At 39.4% G+C, this 19,832-nt stretch overlaps 1 protein-coding gene across 2 annotated transcripts in view; it reads left to right on the forward strand.

The window, feature by feature from the left end:
• The window catches only part of LOC307008116 (ATP-binding cassette sub-family C member 5), a 35,748-nt gene that overhangs the window by 11,750 nt on the left and 4,166 nt on the right, over nt 1-19,832 (forward strand). For both annotated transcript variants that reach the window (XM_079630716.1, XM_079630717.1), the window contains 21 exons: nt 1,230-1,377; nt 4,402-4,550; nt 4,650-4,757; nt 6,498-6,848; nt 7,025-7,096; nt 7,507-7,631; nt 7,728-7,800; nt 7,966-8,169; nt 9,149-9,274; nt 9,568-9,679; nt 10,499-10,683; nt 11,222-11,368; nt 13,788-13,917; nt 14,041-14,194; nt 15,506-15,634; nt 16,648-16,834; nt 16,963-17,052; nt 17,440-17,632; nt 17,739-17,898; nt 18,826-18,904; nt 19,001-19,114. In XM_079630716.1, coding sequence (XP_079486842.1) covers nt 1,230-1,377; nt 4,402-4,550; nt 4,650-4,757; nt 6,498-6,848; nt 7,025-7,096; nt 7,507-7,631; nt 7,728-7,800; nt 7,966-8,169; nt 9,149-9,274; nt 9,568-9,679; nt 10,499-10,683; nt 11,222-11,368; nt 13,788-13,917; nt 14,041-14,194; nt 15,506-15,634; nt 16,648-16,834; nt 16,963-17,052; nt 17,440-17,632; nt 17,739-17,898; nt 18,826-18,904; nt 19,001-19,114 — 3,036 coding nt within the window. The remainder of the gene's footprint in view (nt 1-1,229; nt 1,378-4,401; nt 4,551-4,649; nt 4,758-6,497; nt 6,849-7,024; nt 7,097-7,506; nt 7,632-7,727; nt 7,801-7,965; nt 8,170-9,148; nt 9,275-9,567; nt 9,680-10,498; nt 10,684-11,221; nt 11,369-13,787; nt 13,918-14,040; nt 14,195-15,505; nt 15,635-16,647; nt 16,835-16,962; nt 17,053-17,439; nt 17,633-17,738; nt 17,899-18,825; nt 18,905-19,000; nt 19,115-19,832) is intronic.

A 19,832-nucleotide genomic window follows, 5' to 3' on the forward strand; every position in this document is an offset into this window, starting at 1 on the left:
AAACTTCCAGGCAAACCACAGCACAGAAACAGCCTTGATTAAGGTTTTAAATGATCTGCAGGTTATTTTAGATCTGAGTGCTACTTTTGGCACTGTTGATCATGAGATTCTACACCCCTGACTACAGAACTGGGTCGAGTCTATCAGGTTCTGTCTTAGACTGGTTCAGATCCTAAAAGCAGCAAGGAATACTACGTTGCACTGGGAACCTACACCTCTTGACATCAAGGCTTCAACCCTGCTGGACTGCATAGAGTATAAAATTGTGGATGTCACAGAACTTTATACAGCTAAAGATAAGACAGAGGCACTTGTTATCGCTAATGATGCATGGAGAACATCTAGTATTGATCCATATATAAAAGCCAGTAATCGGGTCAAAAACTTAGGATTCATGTTTGACAGCAGTTACCTCCGTTTAATAAGCATATCAGCAATGTTACTAAAACTGCAATATTATCACGTTTTTGCTGGGTTACCGAAGAGCTCTATTAAATGTTTACAAAGAGTTCAGAATGCGGCCGCACGGATGCTAACTCGCTCTAAAATGAGATCACATTACTCCAACACTCAACAGATCTCTTCGCTGCCTATATACAAATCCTCTTATTAGATTTGAAATGTCTTCATGGTACTTCCCCAATATACCTTTCTAATTTGTTGAATAAATTCACTTTGAACATCCAGTGGTAACTTGTTTGTTGTACCAAAAACACAGCTTGCTAAAATTTTTATAGTCAAGTCCGAATCTAACTCATAAATCTATCTGGCGGCACAGGGTCTCAGTGGCACTGTCGCCTCACAGCAAGAAGGTCCCTGGTTCGAGGAGTCCTTTCTGTGTGGAGTTTGCATGGATCATCTATATAACCCTGCGTAAACCATCCAGACAAGCTAAAAATTGCCTTAAGCTTTAAGGCTGGAGGTCAAAAGGTCTTCTAAACTCACGTAATAACAAAATATGATTATACATTATAAAATATGGTGATGTTATGATGAGCATGCCAGGGAAACGGGTTTCATGCATGCAGCAGCAGTTTAGATGTCATAGAGCCACATTAAAAGGTCACAAAAATTTATTTAAGCAGAACATTTTTTGAACATTCTGTAATTTTTGTGCAGTACATGAATAGTTTTACTCTGGGGATTTCCCTTTGAGTCAGGACACACTGTTAGCTTGTGACTGGCTGTACAGGTTGTTCTTCACATGATAATGAATTGAATTCCCACAGATGCTGGCCTCCCGCATGACAGCGTATTTCCGTAAGAAGTGTGTGGGGGTTACGGACCAGCGCGTCCGACTGATGAACGAGATCCTGGGTTGTATTAAGTTCATTAAGATGTACTGCTGGGAGACGGCGTTTTCACACAACGTTCAAAGTAAGACAGCGCTCAACTACACCCACTCAAACAGTAGCACTGACTCAGTCACCATCAGTATACGCTCACTTCCTGTTTCTCTGAGCGCTTGGATGTCATAGTCTCCATGGAAATCAAAGGATCATCTTTGTGTCTTTACACTGCATTCAAAGGAACATTCTCAAGTTTCCTAATCCACTGCTTTGGCTCTGTCCTTCCTCGGTCCTCAGCCACTGAAATGTCCTGAGAGTCCCTGAGCTTCAAGATTAACTTACAAAGCGTTTAACACTCTTTATTCCATAATGCCTTTGGAGTGCTTTGACTTTGTTGAATGTTAGATAATAACGATTTGGGGTGACGTATATACTACCATTTAAAAGTTTGGGGTCAGCAGCAAGGATGCGTTGATCAAAAATGACAGTAAAGACATTTATAATGTTTCAAATAAATGCTGTTCTTTTGAACTTTCTATTTTTCAAAGAATCTTGAAAAAAAAACTTGTATGGTCTTCTCAAAAATATTTAGCAGCACAACCGTTTTCAACATCAATATATGTAGGCAATGGATCTTTAAAACCTTTAAACTGGGACGTACTGCTTCAGTAATCCATTTTCACATAAGATATTGCCTATTATGTAGCTGAGCAGAAATGAAGGATGCATGGCCTTCTTTCTTAAATTTGCACTGTTTTTGCATGCACTTCTAAATAAAATATCACAACCTGCATAGATTAACATCTTCTACATCTGAATTATGGAGATCCAGCAATGTTTTCAGAGATTACGTCCAGTGCTTCTGGTTGTTTAGACCAGCAGCAAAACACTTTGGCCATGAGCCAGCGAGCGGCACTGAATGAATGTGCCAGCTTCCAGGCAGTCGGAGACAAATATTAGTGCAGCAGAAGGAGGGTGAAATGGGGCACTTGGACACCATCCAATGCCTCACCATTCCCATCTACTGCAACATCCCATTTATGATTACGATCTGTCTTCCGTTACAGTCACACTTCTCAATCCGTGTTGCCGCCGGATTGGACATCGTTTGGCTCCTGTAAATTCGAAACTACATTGAAGGATAGAAACACAATAGGGCTACATTCACACAGCAGGTTTTACTAAATATGGCTCTGTTAATACACAGTTCAGTTTCAAGAGAGAATAACAAAATGCATTATATAACCGAACTGACTCCCTGAAGGCCGGTTCAATGCGTTTCTGCTGTTAAAAACGCTAGATGTACTGTAGTTCAGAGGAACTGAAAAAGTGCAAGATCTACACTGTAAAAAAAATGTTGGTTTAACTTAAAAAAGCAAGTTACCTTGTTGCCTTATAATTTTGAGTTCGTTGTAATTATAAATGTAAGTTAATACAATGAAGAAGAATGGTTTAATAAACAGAAACTCAAAATAGTATATTATCTTTACACATTAGTTAGTTAATTTGACAAAAGATAAAAAGTTGTGATAACAAATCATGAAAATATTTTTTTACAGTGTAGAGACGCATTTTTAAAAAGTTTGACTTCTTTTAACGTGAATGCAGCGTTTTAAAAATGCCGTGTCATTCTAGAGATGCGAGCGCTACGGTTAAAGGTGCAGTAAGCGATTTATGAGAATCATTGTTGAACACTGTTGATATTTGAAATCAACCCAAACAAACACACCCCTCCTTTCAATGAGAGAGTGGATGTCTCTTTATCATAGCTGAAGCGTAGTGAAATAAAATTAAGTGAACATGATGAATAGAGATGCACCGATTGATCGGCTGGTGACCGGAATTGTGACCGGCCGGTCAGTCCGACATATGCTGATTTTCTGCCGGTCAAATGCACTCGGGCGTCGCATGATTAACCTTTTGAGCGGTACGGTCTCATATGAGATTTTTATTTCTGTGCCCCTGAGAGTACGGTGCCACATTTAGCATGATCAGTGACGTCGCATAACTGCCAGATTCAAACTGTGCTTCCGCGCGTTGGCTGGCACTGAGCAAGGGTCGGACGCGTTCAGTGCTGTCATATATCACAAATATGCAGTGTTTTCAACCGCATGATGTTTATTTTTAAGTTTAAGACATTTATAAACACATAAGCACGAGTAAAACAATACATTTGGAGTTTGTAAAATACACACTGATGTCTATGGAAGCAGCAAAAACAATCTATTCAAATATAATTTGCCGACGTGTGTTATTCATATCAGACAAACATAGTGGAAGTAACTATAAAGTTGACTATATTCTTCTCACAGTTCACCGGCCACTTTCTTGCATGTATTTCGGGAGAAACTGATGAATTCACATGCTGTAAATCTGACTGACAGGACAACATATGGCGGCACCATAAAATCGGTATCGGCAGGTCAAACTCAATGAGAAATCGGAATCGGCCTAGAAAATTGTAATCGGTGCATCTCTAATGATGAACAAACGACAAGGAGGAACAGAAAGTCTTTCTTCAAATCTCTCCTCCCTCATAAGTTGATTGGCTGATTGGCTACAAGTATGTTTTGGTGCTCGGTCCGATCCACTTTCAACAGCGTTTCTTAGAATCGCTTACTGCACCCTTAAAGATGCCGTCTAGCATGTTTACATTGAAAAACAACACTTTCTGTGTGATCGGACTCTTAAGTCTTCAGGAGTCACAGCTATATTTTGAAAGCGTACTTTTTTTTTATGTCCGTCATGTCATTGAGGCATTTGGCATACAGTTAAAAAAACAATTGTTGTGCATACAAAATGTTTCACTCAATTTGTTATTTTGTTGATTAAAAATTAGAAAAATGCTAAATGGAAATGTTTGTCCAGTTATTTGTATTAATTGTGTATAATTCTTATTTTTTATTATTATTATAAATTTCCCTGTCACACAATAAGGTATTGTGTGGCCATAGACTGACAAAAGGAGAGGAAGACTAGTCTAAGCAGTTTATGCAACAGAGCCCAGGGCAATTTGATAGTCACACCTGTTAGTAGTACAGTTGTCAATCTCAAAGCCTGACAGAAAACTGTTCTCTTGCTTCTTTGACGACTCCTCTGTTTGTGTCTCCAGAGGTCCGATCAGAAGAGAGGAGGATACTGGAGTGGGCCGGCTGTGTTCAGAGCCTGACGGTGGGCGTAGCTCCAGTCGTGGTGGTGATAGCCAGCGTGTGCACGTTCACTCTTCACATGGCTCTGGGTTATGATCTCACGGCAGCACAGGTTAAGCCATATTTCTGCTTTTCACTTTCTATCCAAGGCTCCTAAACAACAGCGAACTTGAACTCACAGAGACCTGTTTTCATTTGTCACAATGCGCAGGCCTTCACCGTTGTTGCTGTTTTCAACTCCATGACCTTTGCTCTAAAGGTCACGCCCTTGGCAGTGCGTGCTTTATCCGAGGGCTCCGTGGCTGTGAAACGATTTCAGGTCAGAAACACATCTACATCCACATAAGAACCAGAAATGACTGATCTGCCATTATTTACTCGCCCTCATGTTTTTCCAAACATGAATTACTTTCATTGGAACGCAAAAGATACATTTTGAAGAACGTCCAGATGGCTCTTCTCCAGTACAATGAAATAAATAGGGAATAGGACTTTTTTTTTAACCCTATAAAGCCTACTGTATCATATTTTATACACAAACTAAAATGATCAACATGATCAAAAGTTTGCTGAAAAACCTGTTGTTGTCGATATTCGAGCTATCAAAAATACACGGAGGCGGGATTGTTGCATTGTGACCAAAGCAGTCACATTTTTATTCTCAACTTCTGCGCCGGAATAACGCATCAACAAAACTCAAACTCTCTCGCTTCTTAAAGGAGACGTGCCAAATATGCATGCGTGTCTATGTCGATGATGTGTGAATTATGGATCAGTGATGTGTGGGTTGCTTGTAACTGCCCCCACATTGTACACAATCTGTTGCATGCTTTCTGTCACCTGATTGATAGCTCATACTTTTGTAACAAGTCAAATTGCTTTTAATTGTAATTTAAAGTAATTCTAAAAACGTCCACTTTTAGATTGCGATACAAGTGTCTTTTACTGTTATTTATAAATCAAATGTAAGAATAAATTTGCTCAAGATGAACACTCACTGGATTTGAGCAAGTAGCGTATCTAACATAATTTTTTGCAAAAAATCATGTTAATGTGAGTATCAAATATGATCGATCAGGCTTTTGAGGAAAGTTTTGTTTATCTCTCAATCATCATTATTTTGCATTAAAAACTACAGAGCTTTGATCATAAAACCAAGCATTTTAATTTCAGCTTGCTAAGACATATTATTGGGAGATATAGATTGAAAACTTATATTTATTTGCATTTCATGTAAGTAGTTTGCTTTACTGTTATAAACATCTTATTGATTTACATTTCAAGCTATCAGAATAAAACTGAGGTGTTTTTTTCCCCTCCTTGAGAATGAAGGTGCTCCCCTCCTTGATTCCCCTCCATATTCTCATACATCATACTATATAGGCATACAAGCCTGATGTATCAAATATGATTAAAAAAACACATACAAACTTATTTTTCTGAAGGTTCAGTAAACTTTTCCCTTTCAAAAGTATTTATTTCATACGCCAAGCTTAAAAATCGTCACCTCTGTTGTAGTTCTCAAACCTCCGTCATGCTCAAATTCACTTTAAATCGTCACTGGACTACTTTTATGCTATTTTTGTGAGCTCTATTCACTTTCATGGAAGAGCAGACTGGACATTCTGCAGTATTTCTACTTTTATGTTCACAGAATTTCATGTTTAAACAACACAATGGAGAGTAAATAATGACAGAACTTGGTAACCCTTAAGTTTAGGGTCCAATTCTCACTACTTAACTAGTTTCTTATTAGCATGCATATTACTAGGATATTGGCTGTTTATTAGTATTTATATAGCACATATTAATGCCTTATTCTGCATTACCAGATTCTACATCTCTTAATTCGAACCAATACCTATTAACAACTACCTAACAAACTATTAATAAGTAATTAGAAGTAGACTGAGGCAAAAGTCGTAGTTAATAGTGAGAATTGGACCCTAATCTAAAGTGTGACCCAGAATTTTTCTTGTGGGAGAACTATTCCTTCAAAGTGTTGTTTACCAAACAAGTTTGATGTTCCGAGTGTTAATGCCTCCACTTTTGCCCACAGAAGCTCTTCATGATGGAGGATAGGGAGCTGATCTCGGTCAAAACGGAAGATCCCTATAATGCGGTGGAGTTTAAAGATGCCACACTGGCCTGGGAGAAGACCTGCGGCTCACAGGGGAAAAACAGCCGAGTTCAGCAGAAAAGAGGAGGCATGAGGAGGCTTTTGAGGAGGGAGAAACTGAGCTTGTACATCAGCACAGAGGAGAGCAAAGGAAAGAGCGAGGAACCCAACGCAGAGCACCTTCTCACACACATGGAGCAGGAGAGCCCGCAGAGCACCATCTCCTCGTCCCAGAGCATCCGACCGCCGCTGCACAAAACCCTGCACCGCATAGACCTGAGCATCCGCAAGGTACTGTCATAGGTCATCAGCACATCTTTACCACTCCACCTTCATTACATGGCTCAGTGTCTTTCAATATTTCTCATTATATATCTATATATATGTAATTATATTCATGTCATTCTTCAAACCAAGAATTAACCTCACTTTGATTTGACGGCCTGCTTTCTGCGCTGTGCACCCAGGGCTCACTGGTGGGGGTTTGTGGTGGAGTCGGCAGTGGGAAGAGCTCACTGTTATCTGCTCTCCTGGGACAGGTGAGAAATTACATGCACTACCATTCAAAAGTTTGGGGTCTGATTTTTTTTTTTTTTTCAGCAAGGATGCATTAAATTGATCAAAATAGTCAGTAATGACATTTAAGATGTTACAAGATTCAAATGAATGCTGTTCTTTTTAAACTTTGAAAGAGACCTGAATTTAAAAGTGGTTTATTTGGAGCTTGACAGCTGTTGTTTTACAGAAAAGAGAAGCATTTCACCTTATGAGTTCTACTGAGAAAATAACAGCATATGGGTTTGGCAAGGAATTAGAGTAAATAATGAAAAGCGTTTATTTTTTACAACCAGCCCTTTAACCATCATCAACCAGCCTGGACATAAACCAGCTGGTCTTCTCAGCAGGGTGAAAGCAGATGTATAGGTTTGATCCTTCCCCTTCTGTGTAGATGACCCTTCTTGGCGGCTCAGTAGCTGTAAATGGAGGATTCGCATATGTTGCTCAACAGGCTTGGATCCTCAACGATTCCCTCAGGGAGAACATCCTGTTTGGAAAACAATATGTTGAGGAAAAGTAAGGAGCTTAATCCATGCATATGTAATTTGTGCATGCAAATGACTTGGGCCTTTCTTCTAAAATTAAACAAGTTTTGTGCTCATCTCTCACTAGGTACAATGCTGTTCTGGAGGCATGCTGTTTATTCCCTGATATTACTGAGCTACCATATGGCGATATGACTGAGGTATAATGCTCCTGATATAATCTCTGTGCTCGACAAACACAATCAAAGTACAAGGTCGTACAAATCTCACTTGTATGATATCCATATTACTTTTGCAATTGTAAATAGCCTTGGAAAAATGGTGTATAATCATGACTGTGGCTGTAACTGAATGATCTGCTGTAGATCGGAGAGAGAGGAGCCAACCTGAGCGGCGGCCAGCGGCAGAGAGTGAGTCTGGCACGTGCGCTGTACAGCGAGAGACCCATCCTTCTGCTCGATGACCCCCTCAGCGCCGTAGACACTCGTGTGGGCTCACATCTATTCCACAGCGCCATCCGCGCCGCTGCCAAGGGCAGGACTGTCATCTTCGTCACGCACCAACTGCAGGCAAGAGGCTTATGAATGCACGTGATGTACAGCGAGAGAGCATAGACATATCGCAGGCTGGGACAGGTGGCATCGAACTCGTCCACCAAGTTCCACTGTGAATATATACGTTTTTGAATCGAATATGGTTCATATGAGAGGCAGTGCTTTATTGTGAAGGCCGTTGTTAGGCAATCCTTTCAGCCATTACTATATCTATTATACAGCATGGCTTTAAATGCCTTTTTCCTCTTATAAAATATGTATTTATTTATTTAAGCCAATACCAAGAAGCCTGTTTGTTTATATCATATGAATACAATATTTGTATTATTTATATGCGTTTCAGTTTTATTTTAGTTGAACAAAATGTTTATAAATTTTACGTGCCCTTGTGATTTAAAAAAAAATATATATATATATATATTTAGATTTTAATAGCATTTTTATTTCAGTTTTAGTTTTAATCATCTTAGTACTTTATCTTAAAATTATTTAATTTCAGTTAGTTTCCAAGGCAACATTTCTAATTTTCTTTAAGTTTAATATTTTTTTAAAGTTTAAGTTAATTTAAAAAACATGTTTTATTATATTTCAGCTATATTTCAATTAACAAAACCGATTATTTTAATAATTTCAGTTAACAATAACACTGCCGCTAACTGATAAATGGCACATATTTAAATTCTGTTCTGTTTTGTCTGAATAAAATGTTTAAAAAAATCCAATATTGACTGTTAATGATACATAAAAAATGTCTAACATTAGCTGATAACTGATCATATCAATTAAAATCCCTATTAAAAATATTGAAGACGTAAAGATTTCCCTCAAAACATTATTTTATTTTATATCATTATTATTTTGTTATTTTTCTTTTTTCTTTAATGTCTTCTATTCTTAATATTATTATGCTTAGATTTAGGTTAATGTAACATAAGGCCTCCTAACTCTGTTTTATGAGACTGTTTGCTTTCCCCCGGGTGTGTTTATTCTACAGTACTTGCCAGAGTGTGATGAGTTGGTGTTAATGAAGGACGGCCAGATCGCAGAGCACGGCACACACACCCAGCTGATGGAGAAAGGCCGAGACTACGCTGCCCTTTTCAACAGCGTGCAGCAAGAGGTGCGATATGCCGCCCGCTGCAGCTGTGCCCTATGGGAAAACACCAGGGTCACACACTCACAAAACATCCTACATCACCTACTGCAAAATTCATGAACCACGGGTTTGAAATGTTAATTTATGCTGTGCTTTTGTAATTTATAAGTGAATTGATCTGTGGGAGTAATAGCCGAGGGACATTGTCACTGATCTCTGTATTAATGACCCAACAGCCGTTGTTCTGGCTCATTCAGTTGCGGGTTGCTCTTTACCAGGTCTTGCTCTTTCTCTTTCTCTGTTCATCTTTCATCCAGAACCTGGTGAGGAAGAACCTGAAAAACAAGCAGAGGGGAGAGGAGGAGAGCGGCCCGCGGTCCCTTCATGTCAAAGATGCAGCCAAGCCGCACGCCGAGAGCAATAAAGGAGGTGAGAGTTGTTTAATCCAGAACTTCTCAGATGGGTTTGCATTGAATCTACATTGCATTTCAAGTGGTGACACCATTAACCCATTACCAGTACAAAAAGTAGAACGTCAAACGTTGAAAATGGCAAAAATTGTATATGCAGATTTATTAATGTATACAATATATATGTTATTATAAATGTTTATATGAATATTATATGTTGATCATTAAAAATGTACTTTAAATTGGCAGTTAACAAAAATACATTAACATAAAATGACCATGACATGACATGGTGACATGTCACCCTTTTATACAAATTCACATTTTTGTTGTTTACACGGTCAATAAAGGTAACCTTGCACTATGAAACCTGTTTTCAGGCCATCAAAACGCAATTGTCGTGTAAATGAATGTCCAAACCACAGTTGAAAACAGTGTAGTGTAAACACACCCTTAGTCACAATTAATTCATTTTAGTCCTTCGAGAGAAAACACAGACGCTCAAACTTTTGAAACAAATCTAGGTCTCTGCCCCATGCAGAAACACACAACTCACTCACATTCGCTGATCTGGAATGATGCAAACACAATACAAACATCCCATGACTGTTAAACTAAATATAAACCACCCAGCAAATAAATTGATCTTTTGTAGTTTGTTCAGATGTTTGGCTAGCCAACGTGTGACCTATCTCGGGGTCGTGGCCTAGCAGTTGAGAAGCGCTGGTTTAATCTGAGAACAACAGTCTGAGTTTAGCTGAGCTAATATTGGTGGATGAGTCACACTTCTTTGTTGTTCTTCTCTGTCTCTTTCTGTTGTTTGATGTGCACCTCACAGAGCAGCTCATGCAGGCGGAGGAAAAGGGGACCGGGGCCGTGGCCTGGCCCGTGTATGCTGCTTACATCAAGGCTGCCGGAGGCCCTCTGGCCTTCATTGTGAACATCCTCCTCTTCCTCTTCACCACAGGCAGTATCGCCTTCAGCAACTGGTGGCTGAGTCACTGGATCAGGCAGGGCAGCGGGGTAAACCAATCTCACTGCTTTGACTTTCTGCCATTTAAAGCGATAGTTCAGCCAACAATACGAACTCTGTCATCAGTTACTCTCCTGTATGTCTCTTTCTTCTGTGATTTCTGATCAGTGTGAATATATTAACCAACCAATTCACTGGAAAGATCTGATACTCATACTTTCCTCTGCTCGTACTTGCTCACATACTTCAGAGTTTCATGGAAGAAAGTAAGTCTTAGAAACGACATAATGGTGAAACAATGATGACAATTTTCATTTTTGGGTGAATTATTCCTTTAAGGCAAGGCAACGCCAGCTTGAATCACCGACTCTTGGTGCTCAGCTGAAATGAACATCAATCCCGAAACTAATTAGAAGTGCCAGACTCCACACGATTTACTCAGAGGGACAATCACTCAACAGATGTTGCAGTTAACTCGCATTCTGTAAAATAATTGAGACTGGGACTGGTGCACACAGTTCAGCTGGTATGTTGGGAATCTCTAGGGAAGGATCATGTTTCCAAGGTAATGTTCGTTTGTCCCTGCAGAATTCCTCGCTGCTGCAGGGGAACGAGACCGCCGAGAGCGATAGCATGCGGCTGAATCCACACGTACAGTACTACTCCAGGGTGTACGTCTTATCCATGGGGGCGGCGCTCTTCCTGAAGACCGTGCGAGGGCTGGTGTTCGTCAAGGTAATCTGGAGTTTATTGTCAGCGAAGTTAGCGCACAAGATTCCTCTGTTCAGGCTTCCTGCTGAATTTTTCATCAAACGCTTGGGTCCTTGGGCAGATGCATTTCCTCTTTGCTCATGTACTATTCATCACTGCCTGAATCTACCTGAGAGTACCAGGTTAACCTGTCATGGGGGCATCGCAATTAATGCCTTTTTCCCACAGCGAAACCGATATGCTATTGATATGGTATATTTCAGTTTAATTTTCACAGTAAATCCTTGCTCTGCAATCCATGACATTGGCAAGTGTCCACTTTTTTCTCTTTCTCATCCTTTCCGTCTCTTCATTTTTTCTGCGGTTTAATTGAAATTGCCTGCAGGCTAAATCCATTTATCTGTCCAGTGTCTTGAGTTTGAGCTGGAGGGGTTGCGTATGCGTGTCCCATCAGGACCCCGTGCCCCCTTCTCCATTAAGCAGACCCGACAGCACATTAGAGAGGTTATGTGTCTGTGTAATTGTGTGCCACTTGTATTCACTAATTCCTCGATGATGGCTAATCTCTTTTACCCGAAGGTAAGATAGCAAATTTGGGAACTTTACATATTCTATTAATGGAATGAATTTGTCCCTTTGTGCCAGAAACCATCAAATCCAAATGTACTCGCAAAAGCATTTGGTTATGAAGGCATGCGTGTGTGAGAATATCTGTACTTATGCAACCATGTGTTTATATGTGCTGCAGTGATGACGTTCATCATTTACTACGCCTCATTTGTGTGTTAGATGCTGGGGGTAACAGCATGACTACACTGGACATGATCTGTGGAATGTGCCAAAACTAGACTATTTTCATTATAATTAAAGAAGCTGTTTTCATGAGAAGTGCCTTTTGCATGTCTCAGTGTGCCTCTTCTGTGTTTTCTATTTCTGACACTGCACAGCGATCCCAACCACTTTATTTCCCCTGTGTGACTTAAAATGACAAAATGATTTTATTTATACATTACATTTATTTGTTTAAAACTTTTGGGTCAGTAGGGTTTTTTAAGGACTTTGAAAGAAGTGTCTTATGGCCAACAAGGCTGTATTTATTTAATCAAAAATACAGTAAAAAAACAGTCATATTGTGAATCTATTTAAAATCACTAGTTTCTATTTAAATAAAACATTTTTTTAATAAAAATGTATTCATGTGATGGCAAAACTGAATTTTCAGAAGCCATTATTCCAGTCATCAGTGTCAAAATAAATCTTGGTATCCTTATTTTACAGTGTCCTTGTTATATGTACTTACCATAGTAATAACAGTAAGTTATTAATCAACTAACCCTCAACCAAACCCTAACCCTATTGTAATACATGTAGTTCATTAATATTACTTAGTACTTAAATATATAATTACATTGTAACAATGACACCTTAAAATAAAGGGTAACTGAAATATTTTGTGACATTATAATTGTCTTTTCTTTACAGTTTGATGCATCCTTGCTGAATAAAATTATTATTTTCTTTAAAAAACAAAAGCGTACTTGGTATATATTTAATTAGGTTTAATTTGTTGCATCAAAACAAAAGCTGGTGAAATGGTCTCTTGACGTTTAATTTAAATTATCTATTGTTTCTAACCAGATGTATCTGGTGTGTCGTCAGGAGGGAATAACTGTGAACATTGTCCTGGGCCCTGTGATGGTGGAGACCCTCGGGGAGTGGGGTCCTGGGCCCTTTAAATTTTGATCATGATCCTAATATGCAGTTGTTTAAGGGATACTTCACCCAGAAATTACAGAAATTATGTCATTAATTACTCGCAAACCTGCAAGTCTTTCGTTCATCTTTTTAATGAAATCTGAGAGATTTCTGCCCCTCCATTGACAGCTATGCAATGAGAAGTTAGAAGTCTACCCCAGAAAGGTAGTAAATACATCATTAGTAATCCACATAATTTAACCACTTTTGTTGCGTTCACGCAACAATGTCTACTCTCGCGTTTAGTGTGGAGCTCTTTTTGTACTGTATATCTGTTAACAAAGAAAATTCCCTTATTGTACTGTGGCTGATGTTGATTGATCTTTGCTCAGTGATGTCAGACTCGAGCAGTATTGGTCACTTCCAGTGTAAAATGTCTCGTCTGGACCTCACAGAGCTCAGGCAAAAGCATTTTTCTGAATGCTTGCCAAGGTTTCCCTTCATATAATCTTGCTATTATGGCTGTTTAAATGTTTGTTTACACCCCTGACCTGTTTATTTGCATTGTAGACCCTAACTAAAGCATTTTATAGGTTTTTAAATCACTGGCCCATTTATTTGCATTTTTGCTGTGTTCATGCATTATTAACACTGTTGTGTGTGTGTGTGTGTGTGTGTGTGTGTGTGTGTGTGTGTGTGTGTGTGTGTGTGTGTGTGTGTGTGTGTGTCGTTGTTGTTGTTGTTGCAGTGCACTGTGCGGGCAGCCTCGGTTCTGCATGATAAACTATTTAAGACTCTACTTCTGAGCCCCATGCGCTTTTTCGACACAACACCCCTGGGACGCATTCTCAACCGATTCTCCAGGGACATGGATGAGGGTGAGGAACCTCTCTCTCTCTCTTTCTCAGTTCACAAATGCGGGATGACGGGGGCGTCTCAAACAGTTTTGATGTCTCGCTCTCTCATGTCTCGCTGACTCTCTATTCTTCCTCTTTGCATAGTTGACGTGCGGCTGGCTATGCAAGCCGAAATGCTGCTCCAGAACGTGACACTAGTGCTGTTCTGTCTGGCAATGGTGGGCATTGTGTTTCCGTGGTTCCTGTTCTCCATCATTCCTTTAGGGGCGTTCCTCTTCATTGTCAACCGAATCTCCAGGTTTGGTCTATCAGATTTATTCAAAGAAACCGATAGTTGTGCTGTGTATGTAAAACATAGAACCAAATATATATATATACCGTATTAATTGACGAATAAGTGTTCCAAATCTGCCCAAAATTATGTAAATAATAAGATACTAAAGAAAATTTACATTTTCTATATATTAATTTTATTGTTTTATTATACAGGTAATTATTTAATTAAAGTTATGAATTTATTCGTATGTATTAAAAGGTTTAGTTCTGTCATAAATGTCTCATCCTCATGTCGTTCCAAACCCGTACGACTTTCGTATATCATCGGAACACAAATGAAGATTTTTTTTATGAAATATGACAGATTTCTGTCCCTCCATTGACAGCTACGCAACTACCACTTTGACGCTTCAAAAAGTTCATAAAGAGATCGTAAAACTAATCCAAATGAATTGAACGACTTTTTTAAGTGTCAAAGTGTCAGTTGCGTAGCTGAATATGGAGGGACAGAAAGCTCTCAGATTTCCTCAAAAAGATCTTCATTTGTGTTCTGAAGATGAACGAAAGTCTTACGGGTTTGGAACGACATGACGGTGAGTAATTAATGACAGAATTTAGATTTTTTGGTTGAACTATCCCTTTAAGAAAAAAGAAACTAAAATAATTGTATAAATATAATAAAATATGTTTATATATAAAGATTTTTGAGAGGTACATAATAATTGCTGGCATTTTTAAACATATTTTACATAATATAAACCATTTTTTATGTTTAAATATGTCAGCAATTTTATGTAAATTGCTGCAATCAAATTTAATCTGTCAGTATCAAGGGCAGGTTTGTCCTCATTCACATGGCCTCTTTTTAAGAAAAGTATAATTCATTACTGACATTATTCACAAACCATGCCTTTTTATATATGCACTTACAAGCTAAAATCAGGCTAGTTTTTCATCAGTAATGGCCTCTGCCTTACACTGCAGATAGACTCTGCTGTCCTGTCCGCGATAGCGCTGACGTGTGAAAGGCCTCATAAAGCCCCGCATAAATCAGTTCAGAAGCCAGAAAGGACTGCAGCTCAGCCAGGAAGATCCCCTCAGTCTCACTATTATTGTCCCCTGTGGGCCTCCATCTCGCCACTAACCTGTCACATCACAGGCAGTTCTGTGAGCCACACAGATAAGCAGATGAGATGAGCCAGAGCTTTGATCAAAACTCAGCCGTATATCGCTGCTCATATTCCATGACTGGGTGACTTTTTGTCAGGGTCTGAAAATATATATATATAAATATAAATAAATGTACTTTTCCAATTGTCCTTTTTACCCAAAGGGTTCTCATTCGTGAGCTGAAGCGCCTGGAAAATATCAGCCAATCCCCTTTCACCTCTCATATCACCAGCAGTCTGCAAGGACTGTCCACTATCTATGCTTACGGCAGGGGTGCTGACTTCATACACAGGTAATATCCAGACGACATAATGTCCTCCATGACTTTGCAGAACTTTTCACTGAAACGCTGAAGTTATGCTGGGGAAACTTTACCTGAGGTCTTTATGTACCATGGCCCCAAGAAAGTATTCTCAAATGTCACACTCATAAATGTCATTGCATAAGATAATAATGAAAAATCAAAGACCAAACAAATTTGAGGACTGGAACTAACTGTTTTGTATTGTAACGAAGGTAATAATCTACTTAATGAATGCATATACTACCGATTTTTTTATTATTATTTAAGAAATTAATACTTTTCAGCAAGGACACGTTAAAATGATCAAAAGTGACAGTAAAGGCATTTATAATGTTACAAAATATTTATATTTCAGATAAATGCTGTTCTTTTGAACTTTCTATTCATTAATCCCTTCCATTTTAGGGCATATTTTGGATTTCCACCTTCCATTTGACTAAATGTTCATCCTACACACATACAGTGAAAGAAATGTAAAATTTGGTGTCATTGTACTGAAAACCCAATGAAGTAATACTTCATAAATTATATTGCATGTGTTTTAAGAATCTTGAAAAAAATCTATCACAGGTTCCACAAAATATTAAGCAGCACAACTGGCTCAAACAAGAAATGTTTATTGAGCAGCAGATCAGCATATTAGAATGATTTCTGAAGGATCACGTGACACTGAAGACTAATGACATCACAGAAATAAATGACAATTTAAAGTAGGCTATATTAAAATAGAAACCAGTTATTTTAAATTGTAATAATATTTCACAATATTACTGTATTTTTTTGATCAAATAAATGCAGCCTTGGTGAGAATAATAGACATCTTTCAAAAACATTAAAACCTGACCACAAATTGTACAAATACATGTGTGTGTGTGTGTGTGTGTGTGTGTGTGTGTGTGTGTGTGTGTGTGTGTGTGTAAGTATATATATATATTCAAAGTATGTTATAAATAAAATTACAAAATGAGGACTTCAGCTAAATATCTGTTCTATTCCACCAGGAATCAAGCCCTGCTCGACACAAACCAAGCGTGTCACTATCTGTTCAGCTGTGCTATGCGTTGGCTGGCTGTTCGTCTGGATCTTATCAGTATTTCTCTCATCACCACTATAGCCCTCCTCATCGTCTTAATGCACGGCAACATTCCCCCTGCCTACGCGGGCCTGGCCATCTCCTACGCTGTACAGGTGCGCTGCTCTCACAGCCGAGTAGGGGACGTGTTGGACGCTTGTAGGGCAGGACCGCTACTTAGCATTGCTTACTATTGCTCATAATTGTTATTCATTGTCCATTTTCTTTCCCTTCCCATATCCAGCTGACTGGCCTGTTTCAGTTCACCGTGAGGCTCCTTTCTGAAACCGAAGCCCGGTTTACCTCAGTGGAGCGGATCAATCATTACATAAAGGTAGAAGCATCTGTGACACATGCGTGTTGGTTGTGTCGATGGCAAATAGAAAGGGACAGACCATTTGTTATTCAACTGACACAGTTCACACAAGACAACAGCTCTTTACTTTGCACAAGCCGCTGAGCCCAGCGGTCAGTGCGCTGCATAGTGAGTCTGCTACATGCCGCTCAGCAGGCTTCATGGGATGCGTTTATTGCCAGCCAGAACATCATAGCTTATGACACAGCTTGTTTCAGGAGACTTTTATCAAAGCAGAACAGTACAGCTGTCTTAGCTGCTGCCCAAGTGGCGGAGAGCATTTTACAGTGATTAATGAAGCCAAGAACTCAGTCTCGCTGAGTTCTGAAGGACAAAGTATAAACATTATACCATTTATTTACTCAGAACCTGGAAAGCGAAGGTCCTCGACGGATCACCGGGTCCTCCGCTCCCGCTTCCAGCTGGCCATCGGGTGGACGAATCACCTTCCAGAATGTAGAAATGCGATATCGGGATGGCCTTCCTCTGGTTCTGAAGAATCTCTCCTTTAGCGTTCATCCAGAGGAGACCGTAGGGATAGTTGGCAGAACGGGCTCAGGTACACTTGTCTACTTGACTTTTTTTATCCTATCAGATGCTGTTTGTGTTCGTCTGTACTGCGAGTGGAGGAAATAGATTGTGACACAGGTTGGTTGTTTTTTCAGGGAAATCTTCACTGGGCGTTGCACTCTTCAGACTAGTGGAGCTCAACTGTGGATCAATCATCATTGATGGTGTCAACATTGCTCACATTGGTCTGGAGGACTTGAGGAGCAAGCTGTCAGTCATCCCCCAAGAGCCGGTTCTCTTCATTGGTACTGTCAGGTACGGTCCACGTCACTTTACTAATACTAGCCATGTGCTTTCAGCTGAAGTCCTGAAGTCAAAATGATGCAGTTCACTTCATTCAGTGTAAAAGTTAGACTACATTTTATCCATGTGGAATTGATCAGATTTGGAAAAAGTGGGCGTTGCATACTAGAATGGAGGGCCAAAACAAAGGCTCTGTTTACACCTCGTGTTAAGATGCGTTTTGTGCGGTCGGATCACAAGTAGACGAGAGAGAAACATTCCTGTTTACACCTGGTGTTTTAATCCATCTCTTTTGTCCACTTTCAACCTGATTTCTTCGAGGGGACGGTCTATGGGCGAGTAAATGTATGTGTTTTTTCAGATCTTTTGATCTAAAGGACAAAATAAGCTCACACAATTTACATATGAACGCACCGAAGACAACAGAAAAAGACACAGAGAACAGCAGATTTAGTTTCTAAACTGACAGCCTTAAGATCACGCCGAATGCTGTGAGTGTGTTAGAAATCAGGAATGGTTAGAACATTGTGCTCATTGTGCACAGTTTAAATCCCGTCTGGCAAGCGTGCTTCCCATAATGTTTACGCTTTAGGTCAGTAGGCGGAGAGTAGGAGATCCTTTGTGGCTGTTTGATCACATTCGACCACATGAGCGTTTACGATTCGAAAGCAATCCGGTCTAATGCGTTTTCAACTACCTCTGGAAGTGGTCAAGCTCCAAACATTTTATAACCATGCTTATGCCTGTATTTTGTGTCGTCCACTTGTGATCTGATCGACCAAAACGCATCTTAATACCAGCTGTAAACAGGGCAAGTTGAGCAAAATCAGCAAATAATTATGTTTTGACGAAAGATAACACACGTGATGAATCGTGCACAGTAAGACCAGGGTCAGTTTATGTTGACCATGTGGACTAAGTTGCGTATCTCAACATCAGATCAAATCTGGATCCCTGGGATCACTACACTGATGCACAGATCTGGGAAGCCCTGGAGAAAACACACATTAAGGACATGGTGAGTAAGAGCAGGAGGTTTTGTAATTCTTTTCCTAAAGCAAACGTCTTTGAGTAGCTGTGCCTTACTGGTTGTAATGTGTTGATTTGGTTTCAGGTTAACCAGTTGCCCAATTCACTGCATTCAGAGGTGACGGATAATGGAGAGAACTTCTCAGTGGGAGAGAGACAACTTCTATGTGTGGCCAGAGCTCTTCTAAGACACAGCAAGGTAACTGTTAGGATTAACAGGATTAACTCCTGAACATTTCTTCTCAGCTCTGCTCTTTAATTAACAACCAATTGGTCAGGCAGAAGCAAACGGACATGCTTAAAATGTATTAATAATACCAGGAACTATATTGTGATGATCTGAGGTGATAAGTTCTTATCACCAACATTTTGTCACAAAACACATTGTGGTTGGCTCATGTTTATTTTCTTTTCAAGCGAACCCATATTTAGTGACGCATTTTCTTGTGTGGTGGCGTACATGCACCCAAAAATTCTGTCATCATTTTCTCATCCTCATGTCGTTCCTAACTTGTATGACTTTCTTTCTTCTGTGGAAGAATGTTGTCAACCAAACAGTTTCATACTCCAATTGATAAACCGGTTTATTTTGCTGGCCTAACTCAATTTGATTATATGATTAGTTGCAGTATATTATTTGCATCATTTTTTTTCTCGTGCTGTTGAGAAGCACTGATCTACAATTCTGGTGGATCTCAGCTGTTGTAAAATGGTGAAACATTGCCACCACATGGCAGACAGTGAATGACTATTACTAGTATAACATTTTATCTAATCTTTTCTTTCTGTTTTTTAAACTTGCTGATCATGTAAACTGGGAAGCTTTGCACAAAATGTGCAATGATATCAGAAAGGGATATGATGTAACTCACAGTTCACATGGAATTATATCAGGAATTATATTTGATCATCTGTGA

This window comes from Phoxinus phoxinus (assembly GCF_949152265.1).
Source record: "Phoxinus phoxinus genome assembly, chromosome: 12".
In the NCBI taxonomy this organism is placed as follows: Eukaryota; Metazoa; Chordata; class Actinopteri; order Cypriniformes; family Leuciscidae; genus Phoxinus; species Phoxinus phoxinus.